The 20,177-nt window shown below is 52.8% G+C and overlaps 1 protein-coding gene across 7 annotated transcripts in view; it reads right to left on the bottom strand.

Annotated features, from left to right (window-relative positions):
* ZFR (zinc finger RNA binding protein) overlaps positions 1-17,236 on the bottom strand; it is a 28,367-nt gene extending 11,131 nt beyond the window's left edge. For 2 of the 7 annotated variants that reach the window (XM_078618727.1, XM_078618732.1), the window contains exons 1-15: positions 17,113-17,236; positions 16,721-16,799; positions 10,584-10,896; positions 9,909-10,019; positions 9,669-9,786; positions 8,680-8,940; positions 7,549-7,784; positions 6,196-6,381; positions 5,372-5,651; positions 3,073-3,230; positions 2,149-2,268; positions 1,806-1,951; positions 1,528-1,687; positions 989-1,188; positions 329-521 (exon numbers count right to left, since the gene is read on the bottom strand). In XM_078618727.1, the coding sequence (XP_078474853.1) occupies positions 329-521; positions 989-1,188; positions 1,528-1,687; positions 1,806-1,951; positions 2,149-2,268; positions 3,073-3,230; positions 5,372-5,651; positions 6,196-6,381; positions 7,549-7,784; positions 8,680-8,940; positions 9,669-9,786; positions 9,909-10,019; positions 10,584-10,896; positions 16,721-16,799; positions 17,113-17,149 (2,598 nt within the window). In that variant the 5' untranslated portion in view covers positions 17,150-17,236. The remainder of the gene's footprint in view (positions 1-328; positions 522-988; positions 1,189-1,527; positions 1,688-1,805; positions 1,952-2,148; positions 2,269-3,072; positions 3,231-5,371; positions 5,652-6,195; positions 6,382-7,548; positions 7,785-8,679; positions 8,941-9,668; positions 9,787-9,908; positions 10,020-10,583; positions 10,897-16,720; positions 16,800-17,112) is intronic. The other 5 variants (XM_078618729.1, XM_078618728.1, XM_078618730.1 and 2 more) reach the window with 5 other exon arrangements.
* Positions 17,237-20,177: the final 2,941 nt, after the last annotated feature.

The raw sequence follows: 20,177 nt of genomic DNA, 5'->3' as shown, positions 1-20,177 counted from the left end.
CGCTGGACTCCTCCGGCCGTGAATTCCACACGGTGAGGTGTGGATGTTGTTCACCACACCTGAGGTTCCCGATCTCTCTAGACCCGGCGCGCCACTGTCAACCCTCAAATACAATTTGCAGATCACCGTGTTCACACGCTTAGGAACCGCTGCTCTAGACTTTGAGTCTTAGTCTAGAACGGTCACTGTTCGTGTCTCCTCTCGCCGTCATCTCATAACTCCACAAATCGACGGAGGTCATGCGTAGGTGCTTGCATGCGTCGCTGCGTGCGTGTGCGCAGAGAGAGAGGGAGGGAGGGAGGGGGGTTCGGGGGGTTGGGGTACGCACGGCGAGCTGCGCAGGCAGCGCGTCGGCGACGCGCAGCAGCAGCGACTTTGTCGGCTTCTGCACGGACAGCAGCACCAGCTCCACGCTGAGGTCTCCGCGCAGGAGCAGCCCCTTGGCCAGCAGCCCCACGCGCATCACGCCTTTCAGCAACCGCTGCGGCGGAGGGTCCGACTTGTCGGCCGGCGGCGGCGCGCTGCAAGCGCCGGGGGGGAGAGGGAGCCGGCAACGGCGTGGGAGCGGCATGCGCACGGATTAGGCGGCGACGGGTTCCAACGTGCGTTTCGACAAGCGACAAGATGGTAGCGCTGACCGACAGCGATCGAATGCAACGCGCCGTTACGGACTGTCGCTCGTGCCCAATTGGTTCGACCGCGACTAAAACAGAACTTCTGTTCGATCGTCAATTCTACGACTTTCACCGATCACAAAAACGACAACCAAACCACCCCGGTGGGAATAACGCAGAGGGGAAGAAGTTGCTATCGCGACTGCCCGACGCACCGCGCAGTGCTGCACTCGCGCGTCATCTTGCGCGGCGGTGGCCAACACGTCAGGTGGCGGGGGAGATGGCCACCGATCGGCTCCCCCCCTTGGCGTCGATTTCCACTCGCGACTCCGCCGCCAAGATGCTCACATGCGGTGTACACGCTCGTAACTCACGCGCTCTCCTGCGCGGTGGAAGCGGCCGTGGCGGTGGCGGCGGCGGCCGGGAGGCTGTAGAGGACGGAGACGAGCTTGAGGGCGCGCTCCACGTGGGAGACGATGTTCTGCACGGCGGACAGTTCGGCCTCCGTCGGGTAGATGAGCGTGTGCTTCCCCATCACCTGCCGGTCCTCTAGCGAGTCCGGGCGGCGCATCGCCTGCGGCGCGGCACAACGGCAGCGCATCGTGATTTGCTCTCAATTGTTTTTATTCCTCTTCTCTGTTATAGTGTATTATTGATTTCTTTGACTGTGAATTGCTGCGTTTGCCGAAGCGGTGGTGTTGTTTTTGTTGATGGAAGCCGATTTAAGAGCTTCTCGGCTCGTAGGGCACTTCAAAATAAACTGCAACGAACCGTCTCACGGATTGCCGCGAGAACTCACGAGACCGGGGACGACCCTCACTTTACTGGACATCCGTGAAAAGGGGCTTCGTAGCCCATCGAATTCTTCGAGTCTAAATCAAGATTTCCCCCGATACAATTTGCAAGCACCCACCATGGGAGCTGGGGGGGCCATGGGGGGACCCGGGCGGTGCATGGGTCCTGGCGGGAAGCCGTCGAAACGCCAGCGCTCCTCCCAGTACGGTCCCTCCTCCTCCACGCGGCGCCAGTACAACTCCTCCTCGTAGCGCCTGCGAGAGATGGCGCCGCACGGCCTGAGTGAACGAGCGGGCAGGTGAGCGGGCGGGCAGGTGAGCGGGTAGGGCTGTGCGCTGGCTAAGATGGGGGAAACTCAAATGTGACCGTGAGTCAGTCGCCGATGACGCCGCTCACCTCATCTCCTGGCGCCAGCGTTCGTCCTCCTCGCGCCGCCGCCAGTACTCCTCCTTCTGCAAGGAGAGGCGCACGCGCTCCTCCTGGAACTTGCGGGCGCGGATGCTCGGCTTCACCTCCACCTGCAGCTCCGGGTTCACTTTTTTCTGCGCGCGGGGCGGGCAGGCGGGCGAGGGAGGGCTTTCATCTTTATTTGACGTAAAAAAACACGGGAGAAAAGCCACAGCGAGCGGCCCTGGGCCGTGCCCCCAGCGTACCCAGCACCCCAGCGCCCCAGCCCCCCCCAGCGTACCCAGCGCCCCCAGCGTAGCCAGCGCCCCAGCGCCCCAGCGCCTCAGCGTACCTTGTACTGCAGGCGGTGGCGGCGCCCCTTGAGGTGCATCTCCTTGGCGTTTGGGTCATTGAAGCTGCACTCGCACAGCTTGCAGTAGAATCGGATTACTCGCCCGTCGTCGTTGCAGACCTGCGTAGGGCGACCATTGGCGTTTCCAGTTATCTTTGGTTACGTTTGTTGTTTTTTTGTGTGAACGTTTTGATTTCCCCCCACACCCCTCCTGGGCCTACCAGACTGGCTTGTATCGGCTCATGCAGAACAACGAGTTTAACCAGCACCCACAAACACCACATTGCAGCTCACAAAAATACTCATTCACCCCACCAACTCACGCGTATGCGGTAATGTAGCGGTTAGAGTGTACGCTATGAACCCGGCGACCCAAGATGGAGTCCTGCTCACAGCCAACACCAGTGGCGATTATGTGAACTGGTCCTGAGCCTCCCTTAGGTCAACTCAGCCTTAAATGAGTACCCGTTGCAATGTGTAACATCGCCACTCCGGAAACAAAGGCAGCCAGACTCGGGGCTGGCCACCCGCCCCCTCGTGTGCATTGCCGGCCTTCATAGGTGCTACTCGCTAACAGCACTTTCCCCGACGGTATATTTTTGAACGACGCTGGTCCCTGCATCGCGTGGCGTTTTCAGATGCGCTACTACGGCCATCTGCAAAGCCCTTCCTTCCGTTATTAGGAAGCCACTGGAGCTATGCAACTTTTAAATCATCATCTCTAGACAAACACATTTCTTTACAAGACCGGACTATATTTCGTCCACCGGATTTTTTCCCATTCCGGTGATTTGCCGCACCTCCGATGGGTACGCTTGGCTACATGCTCGACATACTCACGTACGTACGTACACCAAGGCTACGCAACACGAAGGCTACGTGCGTGCGCACACACGCGCGGCGTTTGCCGGCGCCTGTGCCCACCTCCTCCACGTAGTCGTATCCGACGGGCAGCACGTCCTGCACGGGCGACGACTCGACGGCCTCCTCGCCCTGGCACACGATGGGCTGCTCCGCCGCCTTCAACTCCGCCACCTTCACCTCCTCCATCTTGCCGCCCGTCGTCTGCAGCTTGCTGCCACCTGCCCCGCGCGCCATGCCGCGGACCCACCACATCGTCGGCGTCATCGTCGGCGTCAGATCTGGCTACGTCCTAGGTTGTGAGGCTGCGTCAATTTGAAAACACAATTCTTTAGAGCTGCTTTTTCTCTTTTAAAGTTTGTTGTCCTTCACCCGCACCTCCGATTAGCACGGTTGGCTACGTATCGTGGTGCGAAAGAAGTTGAACATAACGTACGTATATGTACGTACAATGTCAGCGGAGAGCGGTTCAGCAAAGTCCGTTGTCGTGCTCCCAAGTCTACGCTCCACGCCTTCATACGTGGTGGAGCATGGCCAAATATGACCCTCGCGATTCTGGCATATCGTCCGATGAAGCTGGTTGTTGTTGTTGTTGTAATCGCCAGCGAAATGTCACGGGTACTCAAATTGTAAATGTGTGTGGGTTTACTCTCCAACACACGGCCGGTGTGCTGAAGTAGTAACCAATTTCCATATTTCGTTTACACGACAAACCTTAGTATTTGGCTGTATTGACCTGATGGAGGGTTAATGACACATTTATATTTAAGCGATCTAACCCAAAAAAACACCTCTATTATGGCAAATAACCCCTGTGATTCGAACGGTTTGAGGAGCCTCATCCAGCAGTGCATTGACGTAAGTGCTGTGCATGTATGCGTGCCAGACGACTCGCGGCTTCCCCCAAAAGCAAAACAAGCGTTGGAAGAACGCAGATCCCTATCGGCGGCTACCAAGTCAACGGCGGAAATTCCACATTCCTACGGAAGCAGAATGGCTATATCCACGGGGTTTTCCAAAGCGTAAGGAGACAAAAGTTACTTTCTAGAGAACGGTTTAACACGTACGCATTTCCCATGAATATGCTAAATTCCTCTTGATATGCACATTCTTTTGTTAAGGCTCTCTTCTTCTTCCACCTCCAACTCAGCTTATATATAAGCTCCTAGCTTGGCAATGTCTCATTCTTCACCTGAAGACGGCTGCTTGCGTTGTGGCCGAAACGTCGTGAGAATTGTTTTATTATGTTTTATTTTTATTATTTTATTACTTCCCTTCTACGTGACTTTACCGAAAGAACCAAGAAGACGTACGCTTTCACGACCAATATCATCCATGATACAAGTTGCTTTGGGTTCGATTGCGTGAAAATATAAATGTGTCGTTAAACCCGCCACCAGCCGACACGGCCAATCGGCAAGGTTTGTCACGTAAACAGAACTTGCCAATTCGGCTATTTTAGTCGACACAATCGACACGATGCACAAGTTCAATGAGCATGCATAATGTCCATGCATAATATACGTTGATTACCTTATAAATAACCTAACCGCCAATGGATACGAATTGTATTTCTATGCGTTCATTAATCCCCCCACCCCACTTCACGCAGGAAGTGCTCACAAGTGATGCCATCACATCGACCCCTCTCTTTAAGGAAGGAAATAGGATTTTTACACAAATCTGGCCTAATGAAGCTAATTGTAATTACTGGTCAAAACGTCGTACTCAAATTGTAAATGTTGTGGCTTGGCTCTCCAACACACAAGTGTGCTGTACTTGTACAATACCCTCCCCCTCTTTGCCTCGAATCACTGCACCAGATTGAATTTAATTAAATGATGACGTCACCCTGATGCTGCTCTATTTAAGACCGGAAGCAACTGGACAGCTTCACCATTCTTGCCCGATGAAGCTGATTGTAATTATCAGCGAAACGTCGTGCTGCTCAAATTTTTTTTTTAATGCTGTTGATTCTCTCTTCAGCACAGCGGTGGGCCAAAGAAGTGAATTATTTTTTCCTTTGAAAAACGTGACACATTTTTTACTGTTTGGCCGTGTCGGGTGGTGGAGGGTTACGACACATTTATAAATAACGCGATCTGACCCAAAAACCTATTATGAATGTACTCGCAACGAATGGCACGTTCCGTCTACGTGACAACCCTTACTCGTTGGCCGTGTCGGGTGGTGGCGATCTAACCACAAAAAAACTCTATTATGGATTTCTAGAGAACGTTCGCGCTGGAGAAGTTTCCGAAGTCGCAGCGTGGTTCTTTGAACGTCCGAGCGTCATGACCACCAACACGAGGGACCGCTCAACAACCTGCCCCCACACAACACACACGCACGAGACACTTGCCGACAAATGTGATCTTGGGGGTCGCCACTTTCTTGGGCAACACTTTAGCTGCTGGCGATGCGATAGACGCAGCGGCGGCAGCGGCGGCGCCGACAGCGGCGGTGGCAGCGGCCGGCGTGGACGCCGGCGTTCCCTTAGCAGCCGCCGTCGCGGCCGCGGCACCGCTGGCCGTGGCGGAAGCCGCCTTGGCCCCCGCCGTGGTGGTGGCGGTGGCGGCGGGCTGGCTGTCCTGAGCGGGCTCCGGGATGGGTATGCCGAGCTTAGTGTGTAGCTTCACGACCTGGTGCGCAAGGGGGTGTTGGGGGGGGGGGAGAGAGAGATCACGGCTCAAGCGCGGCAGCTTTGGTCGGAATCCTGACCATGGGTCACCGCGAGGCTCATCGTCGCGGCGCCGGGATGGGGGAGATGAGCGTGCAAACTTCGTGCGGAGCCAACCTGGTGTAAAACGTAGTTAGTTTAAGTGTAATATCACCTTAACGCGCACGCGAGCACCTCCGCCATTAGGTCACGCGCAGCGCCCGCAACTCACAAATGCAGGCAACTTATATTTTGCCGTCACGTTAAGAGGGACGGAGCCATTTTCTCTTCCCGCCATTTTTGGGACAGCGCGAGTCGGAGGCTGTGCTTCGTGGCTGTCGGGGTTTTTCATTTTCATTATAAAATTTTTATTGTTAAAAGACCATGCTTAGTGCGATCGTCTTTGACTACAGTAGTTAGTTAGGTGCCCGAATTAGGAAATCGACTACACAAAGAACAACACCTTCAGGAAACCTTCACGGCCTCATAACATTTCCCCACGGACCAATCGGCAGGCTTCCCCGCACCTTCTGGTGCTTGGCACCGCGGATGTGCGCTGCGTAGGCGTCGGCTCCGGTGCACGTAACGTCGCACAGCTCGCAGCGCAGCTGATGCTGGGTGGCGCGGCCCGCCGTCGTGGTGGTCGCCGTGCCCGCCTTGGCGGCCGCCTCCTTCTTCTTGTGCTTCTGCCCTTCCAGGTGCTCGCGGTACGTCTGTCGGGAGGAGGGCGCGCGAGAGAGCGAGGGGGAATGCAACCGAGAGCCAGCCTCGCAGGCCCGGTGCTGCGCGTCGCTCGGCAGTAATGGACGTGAGAAGGAATGAGCGATGAAGACACTGGGGGGGGGAACTTGAAGATGGAGCGAACAAAAACAAGACGGGAGTGAAGGAACTGCGACGGTGTGCGGTCACGTCGGAAGAATGGCACCAAACGGCCATGGCAGCACTAGCGGAAGAGGCAGGCAGAGGGTGTCCTAGACAAAAATGGACTAATGGACGGGAGGAGACACCAGAGAAGAGCAGTGATGAGGAAATATCAGCAGGGGATATGACGATGACGATTGCAATAAGTAATATTTAAAAATATTTTTTTTAAACACGCTTTAATGAAATGTACCCTACTCGTAATGGCAGAACTCCACGACTCCAGGAAACATAACATAACATTAATGTTTAAAAATACTTATTTTATTTTATTTATAGAATATAGTATTGTCATCAGTATGACATAAGTATACCAAGTTTGCAGTCCATAGCACATTGGGAAGTGGGTTAAAATAGAGTTACAAGATTTGAGGATACGACAACAACAACAGACAGAGTGAGTTAAATAAAAGCGTGTAAAATGGGGAAAGTGGCGACTGCTGCTGCTAGAAGCTCACGGACCCAGTGGCCTCTACAAAGGGTTGGACGGGAGAAGAGAGCTGTGCACACCTTGTGCCACACAGGGACAGCTCCCGCTGGAGTTCCCCCTAGGCTCTACTGCAGCACAGCGTTGGATTGGTCGAGATGGGTTGTATCGCAAGGAGTCCTGGGCTGCAGCGGTGGTAATTTAGCAAGCGACATATAAATACAAATGCTTTAAACAAAGAATTACAGAATTGCAGCTCTATCCACCGCTGGATGAAGGCCTCCCCACGTCACGTCGATTACGTGCGTTGTGTGACCACGCTGGTGTGCACGTACGGGACGGTCAAGGGCAGGGTGGGTGGGTGGAGAGCTGGGACCGGTTTAGATAGCAATCACCGCTGGTGTTAGCCGTGGCTAGGAATCGAACTCCGGTCACCGGGTTCAAGGCACCGCCGGGTCGACTTAAGAAGGGAAAACGGCCAAACGGAGAGGAACCGCCGGCGCACGGCGCAAACCGTCCCTGCTAAGATCACCTGCGGCCCGGCACAGCTGATCTTGCAGACGTCACAGTAGTGCAGCTGCGGCTGCTTGGGCGAGAGCTTGGGCCGTGGCGGCTTGCCCTGGAACGCCGACCTCTTGTTGAAGGCGCTGGCCCCCCAGGGGGACACGTGCTGCTTCTGCTGCTGCTGCTGTTGTTGCTGCTGCTGCTGCTGGTAGTAGGAGGTGGCGGCCGAGTACACCGCGGCCTCGTAGCCCGAGTACGCGCCGCCTGCGAGCGCGCGCGCACGCAGGTCACGCGCGTGTCAGGGCAAAGCCGCGTACAGCGCAGATGCGAGTGTATAGAGAAAGATCTCCCGCGAAGCCTTTAACGGACTGCTGTGGCAAGGGCTGGTAGCGAGTGCCTATGAAGGCCGGCACGACACACAAGGGGGTGGGTGACCAGCACCAGGCCATCTTTGTCTCCCTCGTGGTGATGTTTCACACACGACACCAGGCATTCATTTAAGTCTGAGTTGACAGAGGGGAAGCCACTGTTATTGGCCATCAACGAGAAGCAAACGCGGTTTGCCAGGTTCGTAGTGCAGTGCACTAACGACTGCACCACCACCCCCAACAACAAAAGCAGCCAATTGCTACTAAGTGGCAGTGACGTCACCATGGCGCTTGTGCCAGGCCATGTGCACTTTGAAGCCACGCGGAGTGTCGAACGCCTGCTGGCTGCAGGTCACGGGACAGACACACACACACATTTACACATTCACGTCCCACATGGGACGGATGCCGTGGCGTACCCACGAACGCAATGGTAGGGCGCGGTGCTGTAGCTCGTTCAGACACGCAAACGCGCCAGAGGTCGCAACCCGGTACCCGATACTCGTACCCTACCCGATACCCGGCTACCCGTACCCGGCCAGGTACGGGTACCCGTTTGCGACCCTGGTGCGGCCGGGTATGGGTAGGCCGTGAGTCACTGGTGAGTCACCGTTTGTCACTCATTTCGGCCGGGTACGGGTACGGGTACCCATTTGCGACCCTGGTGCGGCCGGGTACGGGTAAGGAATCAAAACCCGTTTGCGACCTCTGAAACGCACCCCACGCACGCGCATCCCACACACACGCGCCCCACACACACACGTGCGCGTGCAATCCCGCGTGCGGCGTACCCGTGTAGGTGACGGGCGTGGTGCTGTAGCTGGTGCTCTGCGTGTAGGAGGGCACCACGGCGGGCGCCGCCGCCACCACGGGCTGCACGGCGGAGCTCACGGGGTACACGGTGTAGGTACTCGTCGCCGTGCTTGGCGTCGCCTGCTTGATGGCCGTCACCTGGCGCGGCTGCTGCGTCTGGGTGAACTGCGGCGCCGACTGGCTGAAGCCGACCTTCTGCGCCGCCGACACGGACAGGCTCGACGTGATCGGCGGGATCACTGCGGAAACAACGAAGCGGAGAAACGAGAAGATAATGAAGATAAATTCTCGATTTAAAGCTTTCGTGACTGCAGGGAGTCATCTTCTTGGTTCTTTCGGTAAAGTCACGTAGAAGGGAAGTAATTTTATTTTTATTATTTTATTACTTCCCTTTTACTTGACTTTACCGAAAGAACCAAGAAGATAATGAAGATAATGACAATGACGATGGCAGTCGTTTACATTTGTAAGGCGCATTTCATCCGTAGATCCCAACGCGATCGATCCTTACTCGAATCACCGTAGAGGCCAACCGGACGTTGTTTCTAAACGGTTTAACTTCTTTTATCTTTTATAACGGTCTTCTTTCTGTCGTGTGGCTGCTGATGTAGACGCAGAGCAACAACTGCAATGTCACATTCAGGTGGTCAAGCCAGATAACCGCGTGAGGAGCAGCGGAGTAGTGTACCATCGCCGTGATGTCTCCCCTTCGTATTTGTAGATCGGGGCATTGCGTCGTTATATGGTCTGTTCTGGATGACCACGGTCACACATTACTACTGGAGAGTTTTTAAAATTCCATGTTGTGCATCAGGTATCCGCATCTACTGCCATGGTTTGTGCAGCATATACGGGACTGTCCACCACCTCCCATTAGCACGGTTGGCTACGTATGGTGCAAAAGAAGTTCAACACACGTACGTCCCGGCTGACCCGGGACGTTTGGCCGCATCAGCCGGCGACTCACCGCTCTGATAGTACGTCTCGGCGCCGGTGTGCTGCGGCTGAGACACGGCCGGCTGTGGGTAGTATTGCTTGTCATATCCGACGACCCCAGCCGACGAGCGCACATAGGTGTAGGTCTCCTTGGGTCAAGGGTTAGGGGAGGAATAATAATTCATTAATTTTGAACACAAATGCGGTTGAGGCCTTCTGGTCATCACCCCTCGCCGCCCCCTCCGACGCACGCAAACCAGGCCTGCCTCACCTGGTTTCCCTGCCCGGGTCCTTGCATCTCCCAAGGCAAAGGGAGGTGTGTGACATCATGCATGTGGTTCCTCCTATGGCCGATGACGGCAGCCATGGCCTGCGGAATTAGCTGTGGAATATATTGCTACATTTTAGCCAACCCCTTTGGCGAATGTAACCCGGTCGTCCGCGAGGAGGTAAGTTCTTCATAAAAAAAAAAACACACGCAACTTTGCAATCGCCGCCTGATCTGCACGAGGTCAACCTTCGTGAGAGTTATCGTGACCCCAATCTTCGGACAGTCGGACAGTCAGACAGAGCCAATGCATTGAGGATGTTAACCTTAGTTGTGAATCGTCAATAATGATGATGAATGGGCCACAGTCTTTGTGGGGAGCCTCTTAACCTGTAGAATTCACAAATCCAGACACATTCAGGCGCTCACAACACCAGACGAGCAGGCACATGGCATTTGATCTGGAGAGGTGGGGGCTATGGGGGGGGAGGCGAGGAGACAGAGGAAATAGAAAGACATGCAAGGAGATAGGGAGATGGAAAGGGGGTTTATGGCGAGAGTGGAGGGAATGGTGAGATGTAAGGACGACAGCGAAGAGATGGGGAAGAACGGGAGAGAGACGGAGAGGCGACAGCCAGCCACAGGCGGTGGTACGAGCGCACAAGGCAGGCGCAGTACCTGGTAGTTCTGCGTGGTCGTGGGCGGCGGCGGGGGCGGCGGAGCTTCCTGCTGGCGCTGTGCGTACCCGTAGTCGGCGCCGTGGCTCGCTGCGGCGGCGGCGGCAGCGGCGGCGGCGGCGTAGGCGCCATATGCCGGCGACGCTGCCACGGTGGGGGCGGCGCGAGCGGCGGCGGCCGCGGCCGCTGCCGCCGCTGCGGCGGCCGGAGCGGCGGCGGCGGCAGCGGCCGGGGCGTAGACGGTGGGCGCCTGCGGCATGGTGTAGCTAACGGCCGTGGACGGGTGGGAATAGGCCACGGCCGTCGGCTGCTGGCTGCAGAGCCGCGTAAAGAGACACCGGCGCGCGTAATGCAGGCGTTTAACGATCGGCGTTTGCACGGCGTAACCATTTGTTACAAACAACGTCGTTGTGGTCTTTAACGTCGGCTGGGGACTTGCGACGCAGAAGTCGGCGGTTCGTTTCGTTCGCCCGGTGCGGGCGGTCGGAAGTTTCTTAAATCCCCCAACCTCTATCCACCCAGCAGTATAAAGCGGTGCCTGATACTGAGAAGAATCGGCCCCAACATCGAAGCCATCCTCCCAACAAGCTAGGTTCAGGCCCCAAAGAAGCTGCAGTGACTGAAATCCCGGCCTTTACAACGAAACATTGATGCCGGATTCGAAAGCGAAGTCAGGCCCAGCGCCGCTTTCATCCACCTGTCTTCGACCAACAATAAGATTTAGAAGCAAGGTCTCATGGTGAAGCTGGCCACAATCCTACCGCTTGTGCCTGAACACTACAGGCTGATCTGTAAAATGCTGAGCGAGTGAATGTCGCGTGCCTACCTTGGCGAGAAAGTCAGCGCACACCCCGCACCCCGAATAACGCGCTTCACCAGGGGGTCTGCGCTCGGGGCTGATGATGTTCAGCGTCTACACGAGCCATCGTCCCGCAAGTCCCTGTACGCGGACGGCCTGGCACCGGCTACAAGGGGCCCGCAGCCTCGGGGCAGCGGATGCCACTCCTCGCGCCGACCTCAATCAAAGTCAACGGCGGAGCAACTTCCGGAAGCGGCGAGCGACACCGAACCCAAGGAATTCGATCGTCGTCGCAGCAGTGCCCAAGTCACACTCAATGCCGCGGGGGGAACAGGTGTGACGAGACCAGAACCGGACTCTTCTTGGCGAGACACTTGACGGCACGCTGGCTTTTAATGACCGGCTAAAAAAGGTCACCGGCAAAATCTAGGGTGAACCTCATTCACACACCGGCCAGTACAAGCTGGGGGGTAGATGGATTTGCGCTTCGGACATGGGCCAATGCCTTGCGGTGTACTCAACCGCACAGAACTGCTGCCCCAGTTCTGACAAAAAGCCGCAACTGTCGGCCCAGTGACACCAAACTGAAAATTGCCGCGTGGACCATCACTGGAACTTTAACATCTACACCAGCGCCTTGGCTTCCCTGTACTCTCAAATATCGCACCACCGGGTAGGTGCCACGACGCTGCAACACTCCTCAATGAACTGCACCGATCGGAAGTCGACCCAAACCTGCCGATCAACGACGATTCTAACAACATCCCGCATCCATGGCTGAGGTCCAGAACTTGGGCGTTTTAGCATCGAAATGTCGTGGACCAAACACCCGATAAGCGATCCCACCACCCACTGCCTGGCTTCCACAACACTAAGCTCATCAACGACCCCAACACCACCACACTGCCTGGCTTCCAAAACATACAGCTCATCAGCGACCCCACCACCACACAATGCCTGGCTTCCACCTTCCACGGAAACAATGGACAGCAGTTAACAGGATCTGCACAAACCACGGAAGACGCGGATACCTAACACACAAGGGGAAATTCAAAGACTTGCTCCTGTGTGCAATTGTGGCTAAGAACTCCACACCATAGCCCATGTGACTTCACACTGCGCTCAAAATAAATTTTCAAGCAAGAGTGGGTGGTTGTATCTGAAACTCACCAACTCTCAAAGCAATTGAATGGCTAAATCACTGATAACTGAATACAGTTGTTCTTCATTGGCCATACAAGAGAACCCAACCTCTCTCGAGAAATCTGAGCAGCATGGAAGAGGACGTCAAATACTCTTGAGTGGTTCTCAAGAGCTCCCTCTAGTGGAGACACTTTGGCCAGAAGTTGTGTGAGAAAGTAAATGCAGGGCTACATCTTTACCTTTCCCAACAACCGATTCCCAAAACGAAATCGTGAACCTGAATCATGACAATTTATAGACTCGTGCGAAGGGAAAATCATTGCTTTCCCTATCAAATGGTGTCATTCATTTACAGAGGAAACCCTCACTGAGTCTCAAGACTCTCTTTTTTATGGTCAAGTCCTGCTGATATATGGGCAATTCGTTTAGGACGAGTGTTCGGCTTTACGAGGGGGGGAAAAAAAACTCGGAGAAAGCGCACAGCACACATATCAGGGGACAACCTTTGAAGAATCACGGGTGGAATCGGGGGAAACACACTTGTTGTGCTGCTATCTATCGGCCACCTCGCAGCCCACAAGCTTTTGGGAGCCTCACAAAACTGTGGGATTCACCAACCTGTCCCTCCAAAATCAGAATATTAATTTCTACTGGAGGAATCTGATGAGCTACAAAGCTATTTTTAACAAATGCCCACTTATCATGGGTGTGGGCCACCTCGCCCACTTTTCTTTTGTCCTCACGCGACCAAACGCTTTGCGTTCGTTTCAAAAAGCCACAAAGCAAACGTCAGCGTGGTCCCGTGCTCAATGGATCGCAAGGCAGCGAGCGCTTATCTCTATTGGTGGCCCAGAATCAGTGGTGGGAGTTCCACGTTCCTATGGCAGGGGTCAGTTTCTGCACATCGCAGCCACCGGCAATGTCCCCAGAGTGGTTTAGGATGTATTGACCCTGAAGGGTTTGATGGTCTGAGTCACAAACATCAATGCCATTAATAATTAAGTATGCCATTAAGTGTTACATATTTTACGTATACATACAGATTGGATGAAGCACTAGTTTAAAAATTTGTATTAACATAAAATGTTAGAAAATTATATCAATTGTAAAGTCATATAAAAACAGCTTGATGGTGCACACATTGTTTTTTTACGTGGCAAAATTTTCCAAATATGGGTATGTTCCAGTGAGCACCAAGCCATTATTTTAGTTGAGCTCACCTTCGGCATCAGTGGTGTGAATTTGACTTCACTATGCGACAGTTGCGCGCACTACTCGACGCTAAACGGCGATTACTAATAATTTATTTAGGGCGGCCATTCCCGTGCTGGATGAATAGGGGTTTGTTTGACCGTACTGAATGGGGGTGGTCTGACCATACTGCATCAGCGGGTCAGTTCGGGCTGGTCAAGGGCAACACCAGAAATGGTTCTGCTATCACTTGCCAGTCATCTTCTTCTTTGTCGCGTCTCCTGTCCAACCTATATGGGTCTTTTTCTAATATTCTGCAGGGGCCACCGCTTCTGGTGTTGTCATTGGAAAATCTTGAGGAGTGCATCGTGGTGCTGCAGGGAATCTCACGAGGTGATCCACGGTTTGCTTCTCCTTACGAGCACATTGTTCGGTTTGCGCAGAAACCCCACGATTTCATGAGAGAGTTGCATCCGCCATGCGAGCCATTTGGAATTTGAGCCCGATACAAGATCACCACTGGGGATGATTCCTCGCCGGATCCATTGCCAGTGACGTTATAGCCGTGACCGGGAATCAAACTCAAGTCCATCGTGCAATTCACCAACCGCCATACATGACCGTGCCTAATATAACAGGCACAAAGTATGAAGTATGAGGAGGCATGGGTCCCTCTTTTTTAGACGAGAAAAATACCTTTCACAGTTGCGGATCCTTATTTGTTAAAAAAAATAACTTTCCAACAGGAAATCAACATCATTAACAACATTTTACTTAAACTGAGTTGTGAAGCTTTTGGTGCCAGTGGGCAGGATTTTCAGTGGCAGCGCAAAGCAATTTTTTGCAGCAATCATTGAATTCCTGCACTGAATCGCCGGGTTTCTAAAAACAACCGACAGCCACAACAACAACACAAATCAGACTGCAATCAATTACAGAGTTTGCGTGAAAGGGAACACAACGTCCGACTAACAGATAATTTGCCGTGAAGGTCAACGAAGGGGACGATGATTATTAAAAACATTCACAGAAAATCGATGTTGGTTTGAAACCAAAAAAAAACCGAAAGCAAAGTAATGGGGTGTAGGAGGAGAGTTTTTGGCCGCGATAATTTCTGTTCGCGATTCACACGACGCCTGCTACCAGCAATCGCCGGTCACACAATTTGCCATCACTGTCAACATCGGCGACACGCCAGTTAATATACCCTGTGGCAATATGAGCCTAGGCACAATGGGGCCCCCTACTCCGAACAACAACAACAAGCGGATCTGATGGCTCGGTGAATGGAGGCGGTTATGCAGTTACACGGTGGATGATGGGCGAGTGGGACCGAACCCACATGATGTGCGGTTTAGTGGCCGAGTTCGTGTACCGCTTGGGTTGGGCGAGCGAACAAACCCATCGGTGAGCGAGGTGGCAGAGTGATGAGCGTCAGGGTGGGATGAGTGGATGGGTACACAGTATATGCTATGGTTGGTGGATAGGCGAGTGAATGCACAGCAGATACGACTGTGTAGGTGAGAGGATGGGTGGATGGTTGAATGGATGAGTGGTTAAAAACGAGCAAATGGATGAGTGAATGCGTAGACGAGTTCATGGTGAAGTGAATGTGCAAACTGGTAATAATGTCAACGCGTAAGCTAGAAGATCAGTCAAGACGAGTGGCTGGTCACGTGAATGTGTACGTGGATGGGCGAGTTTGGTAGGTGGACCGGTTGAGTGGACGGGAGAATTTGTGGTTAGGTGATGGATTTGGTGATTCCAGGAATGAAGAGAGGCATATGTGAGTTTATCCATGGAAAGGTGGGTGGGCAAATGATTTGCATGGTGAATGGATGTGTATGTAGGTCAGTAGATGGCTGTGCTTTAATAAGTATGACTGTTTAAAGAGTTTTATACATGCTTTAGCCAGGCAACGTCGTGGATTCGTGAACAGGTGCGTGAATGAACGGGTCAGTGGGTGAGCGGATTGGCGACAGGATAATTGATTTTGGTGGGCGAGTGGGTAGGTGAGTAGATGTGTGTGTGGATGAATGCAAGGATGAGTAGTTAGCCGATCAAGAATGTGAACAAGTGGGTGGGGTAGGTGATTTGGTAGGTGAGTAAATGTGCAGATGAATGATGGGCGAATGAGTTTGGCGAGTTAGGTCGGTGATTTGGTGGTGGTGGGCGAGTGGGTAGGTGAGTAGATGTGTGTGTGGATGAATGCAAGGATGAGTAGTTAGCCGATCAAGAATGTGAACAAGTGGGTGGGGTAGGTGATTTGGTAGGTGAGTAAATGTGCAGATGAATGATGGGCGAATTAGGTCGGTGATTTGGTGGTGGTGGGCGAGTGGGTAGGTGAGTAGATGGATGTGTGGATGAATGCAAGGATGAGTAGTTAGCCGATCAAGAATGTGAACAAGTGGGTGGGGTAGGTGATTTGGTAGGTGAGTAAATGTGCAGATGAATGATGGGCGAATTAGGTCGGTGATTTGGTGGTGGTGGGCGAGTGGGTAGGTGAGTAGATGGATGTGTGGATGAATGCAAGGATGAGTAGTTAGCCGATCAAGAATGTGAACAAGTGGGTGGGGTAGGTGATTTGGTAGGTGAGTAAATGTGCAGATGAATGATGGGCGAATTAGGTCGGTGATTTGGTGGTGGTGGGCGAGTGAGTGGGTTGGCACATTTGGTAGGTGAACGTGTGTACATGAGCGGACCGTCGATTGACCAAAGCGATTAGAACGAATGTGTCAACGAACTCGTCTCTCTCTCCGTCTCTACAACCACCACCACCACCACAACCACCACAACAACCACACACACAGAGCCGTGTCATGTCGCGTCTCGCACCTTCGGCATAGCGCGCGGCCTCCCCAACCAGCATCCCACCACCGTGACGCGGAACCTCACCCCACCCCCCTCTTGTCGCATCCCCACCACCACCACCCTCCTCCCCACACACACACACACGGGCCACACGCTCTCTCGCCAGTGTGAGTGTGTGTGTGTTGTCTCGTCACCTGTACTGCGGCGCGCCGTGCGTGAAGCCGAAGTAATTGCTGGCCGCCATTTTCGCCTCTTCCCCGAGCCGGCCAGACACTGCACCACCCACACAACAAACCACGGCAGCAGCAGCAGCAGCATCAGCAAGGGCAGCAGGGGCAGCAGCAGAGGCAGCGACAGAGGCGGCAGCAGCAGCGGCAGCAGCAGCAGAGGGCAGCGGGCACACGAACGAAACTCTCGTCACAAATCAATGCGCCATCGCGCAACGATGATGGACTTCTCCCCCACCAACCAACCCGCCCGACCGACCGACCGCCCGCCCGACCGACCGAGGCGTCGCGCCGAGAGCCGAGCGCACGCGTGGGGGGGGTCCCGAGGTGCGCGTTCGAGATGGGGGGCGAGCACTGACCGTAAGTGACAGACACAAGCGGGCATATGGGGATCATGGGCTCCGGCAGAGAAGGCGCGACCTCTGACCCCTCTCGCTCGCTCGCTCGCTTCTCTCTCTCCCCCTCCCCACCTCGTCTCCGTCGGCGAGGTGCGGGTATGACGTCACCGCCGCACGCGCGCGCTGTGACCGCGCGTTGGTTTGCGGGATGACGTCACCGCGCCCCCCCTCCCCCTCTCCCCCCCTTTCTCCTCCCCGCACCCCACCCCCGCGTATGAGGTAACGACGTTCCCCAAGCGCGGTCGTACGCAGGAATGACGTCATCGGCGCACGCGCGTGATGACGTCACCGCGCGTCTATGTGTGGTATGACGTTCCCGTGTGTGCGGAGGGTGACGCCACCGCGAAATGCTGTGCAGGATGACGTCGCCGCGCGCATACATTTTAAAGTCGCGACGCGGCAGGGTCGGTGACGTAATCGGTTTTTAAAAACCGCCGCGTGATGACGATGGTTTCGCGTGTGTGACGTCATGTCTATAGGGATGTACAATGTGGCTGCAGCACACACAGCAATCGTGTATTGTCGTTGTGGAGAGGGGCCGTCCATAAATGACGTCACGCACCTAGGGGGGGGGTCAGACATTTGTGACGATGTGTGACGAGAGGGTTGAGAAATGTGACGTCACATCAAAATGCGCAACTTTAAATAAATATCATGCGATTTTTGACGATTTTTGACCCCCCCCCCCTCGTCACACGGCGTCACAAAAAGTCAGACCCCCCCTCAAATATGACGTCACAAAGCTCTGCCCCCCCCCCCAAAAAATATATAAAACATGCTTCAAATCGCTTTAAACTGTTGTCATTGTAGTGCGTATTTAATGTGGCGCTGCACTCTGATGTTGTAGGAGAAAACATTTATTAAAAAGTCTAATTAAGTAGAACGTGTTGTCTATATTTATTTAAAGTTACGCATTTTGATGTGACGTCACATTTCTAACCCCCCCACCCCCTCGTCACACATCGTCACAAATGTCTGACCCCCCCCACCCCCCCTAGGTGCGTGACGTCATTTATGGACGGCCCCTATGTACTGGACGTTGAACTTCTTTCGCACCGTACGTAGCCAACCGTGGCTTAATCAGAGGTGGTGCACAAACACAAACGACAGGATGCCCGCGAGACGTTCTCCAACGACATTGCGGCCTTCGACGAAACAGATGTAATCGGCAACGTTTCGGGCGACGGCCCTTCTTCAGAGCACATACGAGGCGCGGGAGACGGCGGATAAGTGTCGGAGACTGGCTGCAACGCGACCGTTCAAAAGTGCTCGTGTTAAAACTGCAGTTCTTATCGGGCGCAATTGCGTAAAGCGCATTGCAGCGTGTGACGACCTCTTGTTGGACACATTGTCTCTGTGACCGCTGTGTTTGTGAGCCATGTGGCAGAAAGGGACATATGTAGTAGTAGCTACGTGACTTTACCGAAAGAACCAAGAATAAGAAGTCTTCTTGGTTCTTTCGGTAAAGTCACGTAGAAGGGAAGTAATAAAATAATAAAAATAGAACATAATAAAATAAAATTATTATTTTATTATGTTCTATTTTTATTATTTTTATTATTTTATTACTTCCCTTCTACGTGACTTTACCGAAAGAACCAAGAAGACTTCTTATTCTTGGTTCTTTCGGTAAAGTCACGTAGAAGGGAAGTAATAAAATAATAAAAATAGAACATAATAAAATAAAATTATTATTTTATTATGTTCTATTTTTATTATTTTTATTATTTTATTACTTCCCTTCTACGTGACTTTACCGAAAGAACCAAGAAGATGACTCCCTACAGTCACGAACGCTTTAAATCGAAAAAAATAACAAGTATTATTAATTAACGATGAGTGTGTATGCAAGTGAAAGCGAAACCGGACCCAACACTCTTCTCCCCGAGTACAGATCGAGAAACGGGTGGCTCATTGGCAGTCGACTGCCAATGTTTACTGAGGTAAAACATCAAAATTAATGAAAATAAAATAAAAACAAAAATCACGACGTTTCGGAGGCAACACAAGTCTCCGTCATCAGTCTCCGTCATCAGGTGGGACCGTCACAGCCGAATTAGCTGCTTGATGCATCTAATTCGGCTGTGACGGTCCCACCTGATGACGGAGACTTGTGTTGCCTCCGAAACGTCGTGATTTTTGTTTTTATTTTATTTTATTTTCATTAATTTTGATGTTTTACCTACGTGACTTTACAGAAAAAACCTAAGAATATGATTCCTTGCAGTCACGAAAGCTTCAAATCTAGAATTAATGTTTACTGACTTCTTCTGCCGAGACCGGATGTTGCAACCTTCCACGCGCCCGCGGGGAGGAAGTTTCACAACAACTGGAGGAAGGGCCTTTGCTATTGATGCCCCCAGGGTCTGGAATGCTGTTGCCAATAAATTGCAACTTGAGTCACTACCTATGAGATCTTCACTCAAAACTGCTCTAGAGGAGTTGTACACCCCTAGCTGCCAGTGCTATTCAGTGGCCTAAAATAAAATGTTTCGCTCCGGATGATCGCTGCAAAGTATGACCTGTGTTTTGATTTAGTGTGCTGATCTTAAAGGTGCATTGAAAAATTATAATACTCCGATTGATGCTACCTGCTGTTGTGGAGTGACTCATGTAGATGGGTTTTGGTAGTACATGTTGTTTATGTCGTTTATTGTGAAAATTCCGTCACAGTTCCTATGATCACTGTTTCATTGCTTTCATGGCTTTATTTTGGTGATTTCGAAAAGTTTTTTGGTTTAGCCATGTTTGTTTGTTGTATTACGGAGTAAGACTGATGGCCTTAATCTAAGTTGTCTTGTGGTTGTTGTTGTTTGACTTGCATCCGTTGGTGTACGGTGTTTTTTCTGCAATATTTTGCTGTCTTTTCTTGGATTTTCTGTTTGCACTCAGTCACATATTCACTTTAGGATGTTTTCTTGTTCATGTTTTTTTTTGTTGCCGTTGCAGTCGATTCAAGAGCCGAATGGCTCACAGGGCTATACCTAATCAATGAACTTGAACTTGATCCACCAACCCTCGCTGAC

This window comes from Lampetra planeri, chromosome 59 (genome assembly GCF_965212315.1).
Source record: "Lampetra planeri chromosome 59, kcLamPlan1.2.h2, whole genome shotgun sequence".
Lineage (NCBI taxonomy): Eukaryota > Metazoa > Chordata > Hyperoartia > Petromyzontiformes > Petromyzontidae > Lampetra > Lampetra planeri.
The sequence above is the reverse complement of the archived record's forward strand: the minus strand, read 5'-3'. Positions and strand labels throughout refer to the sequence as shown.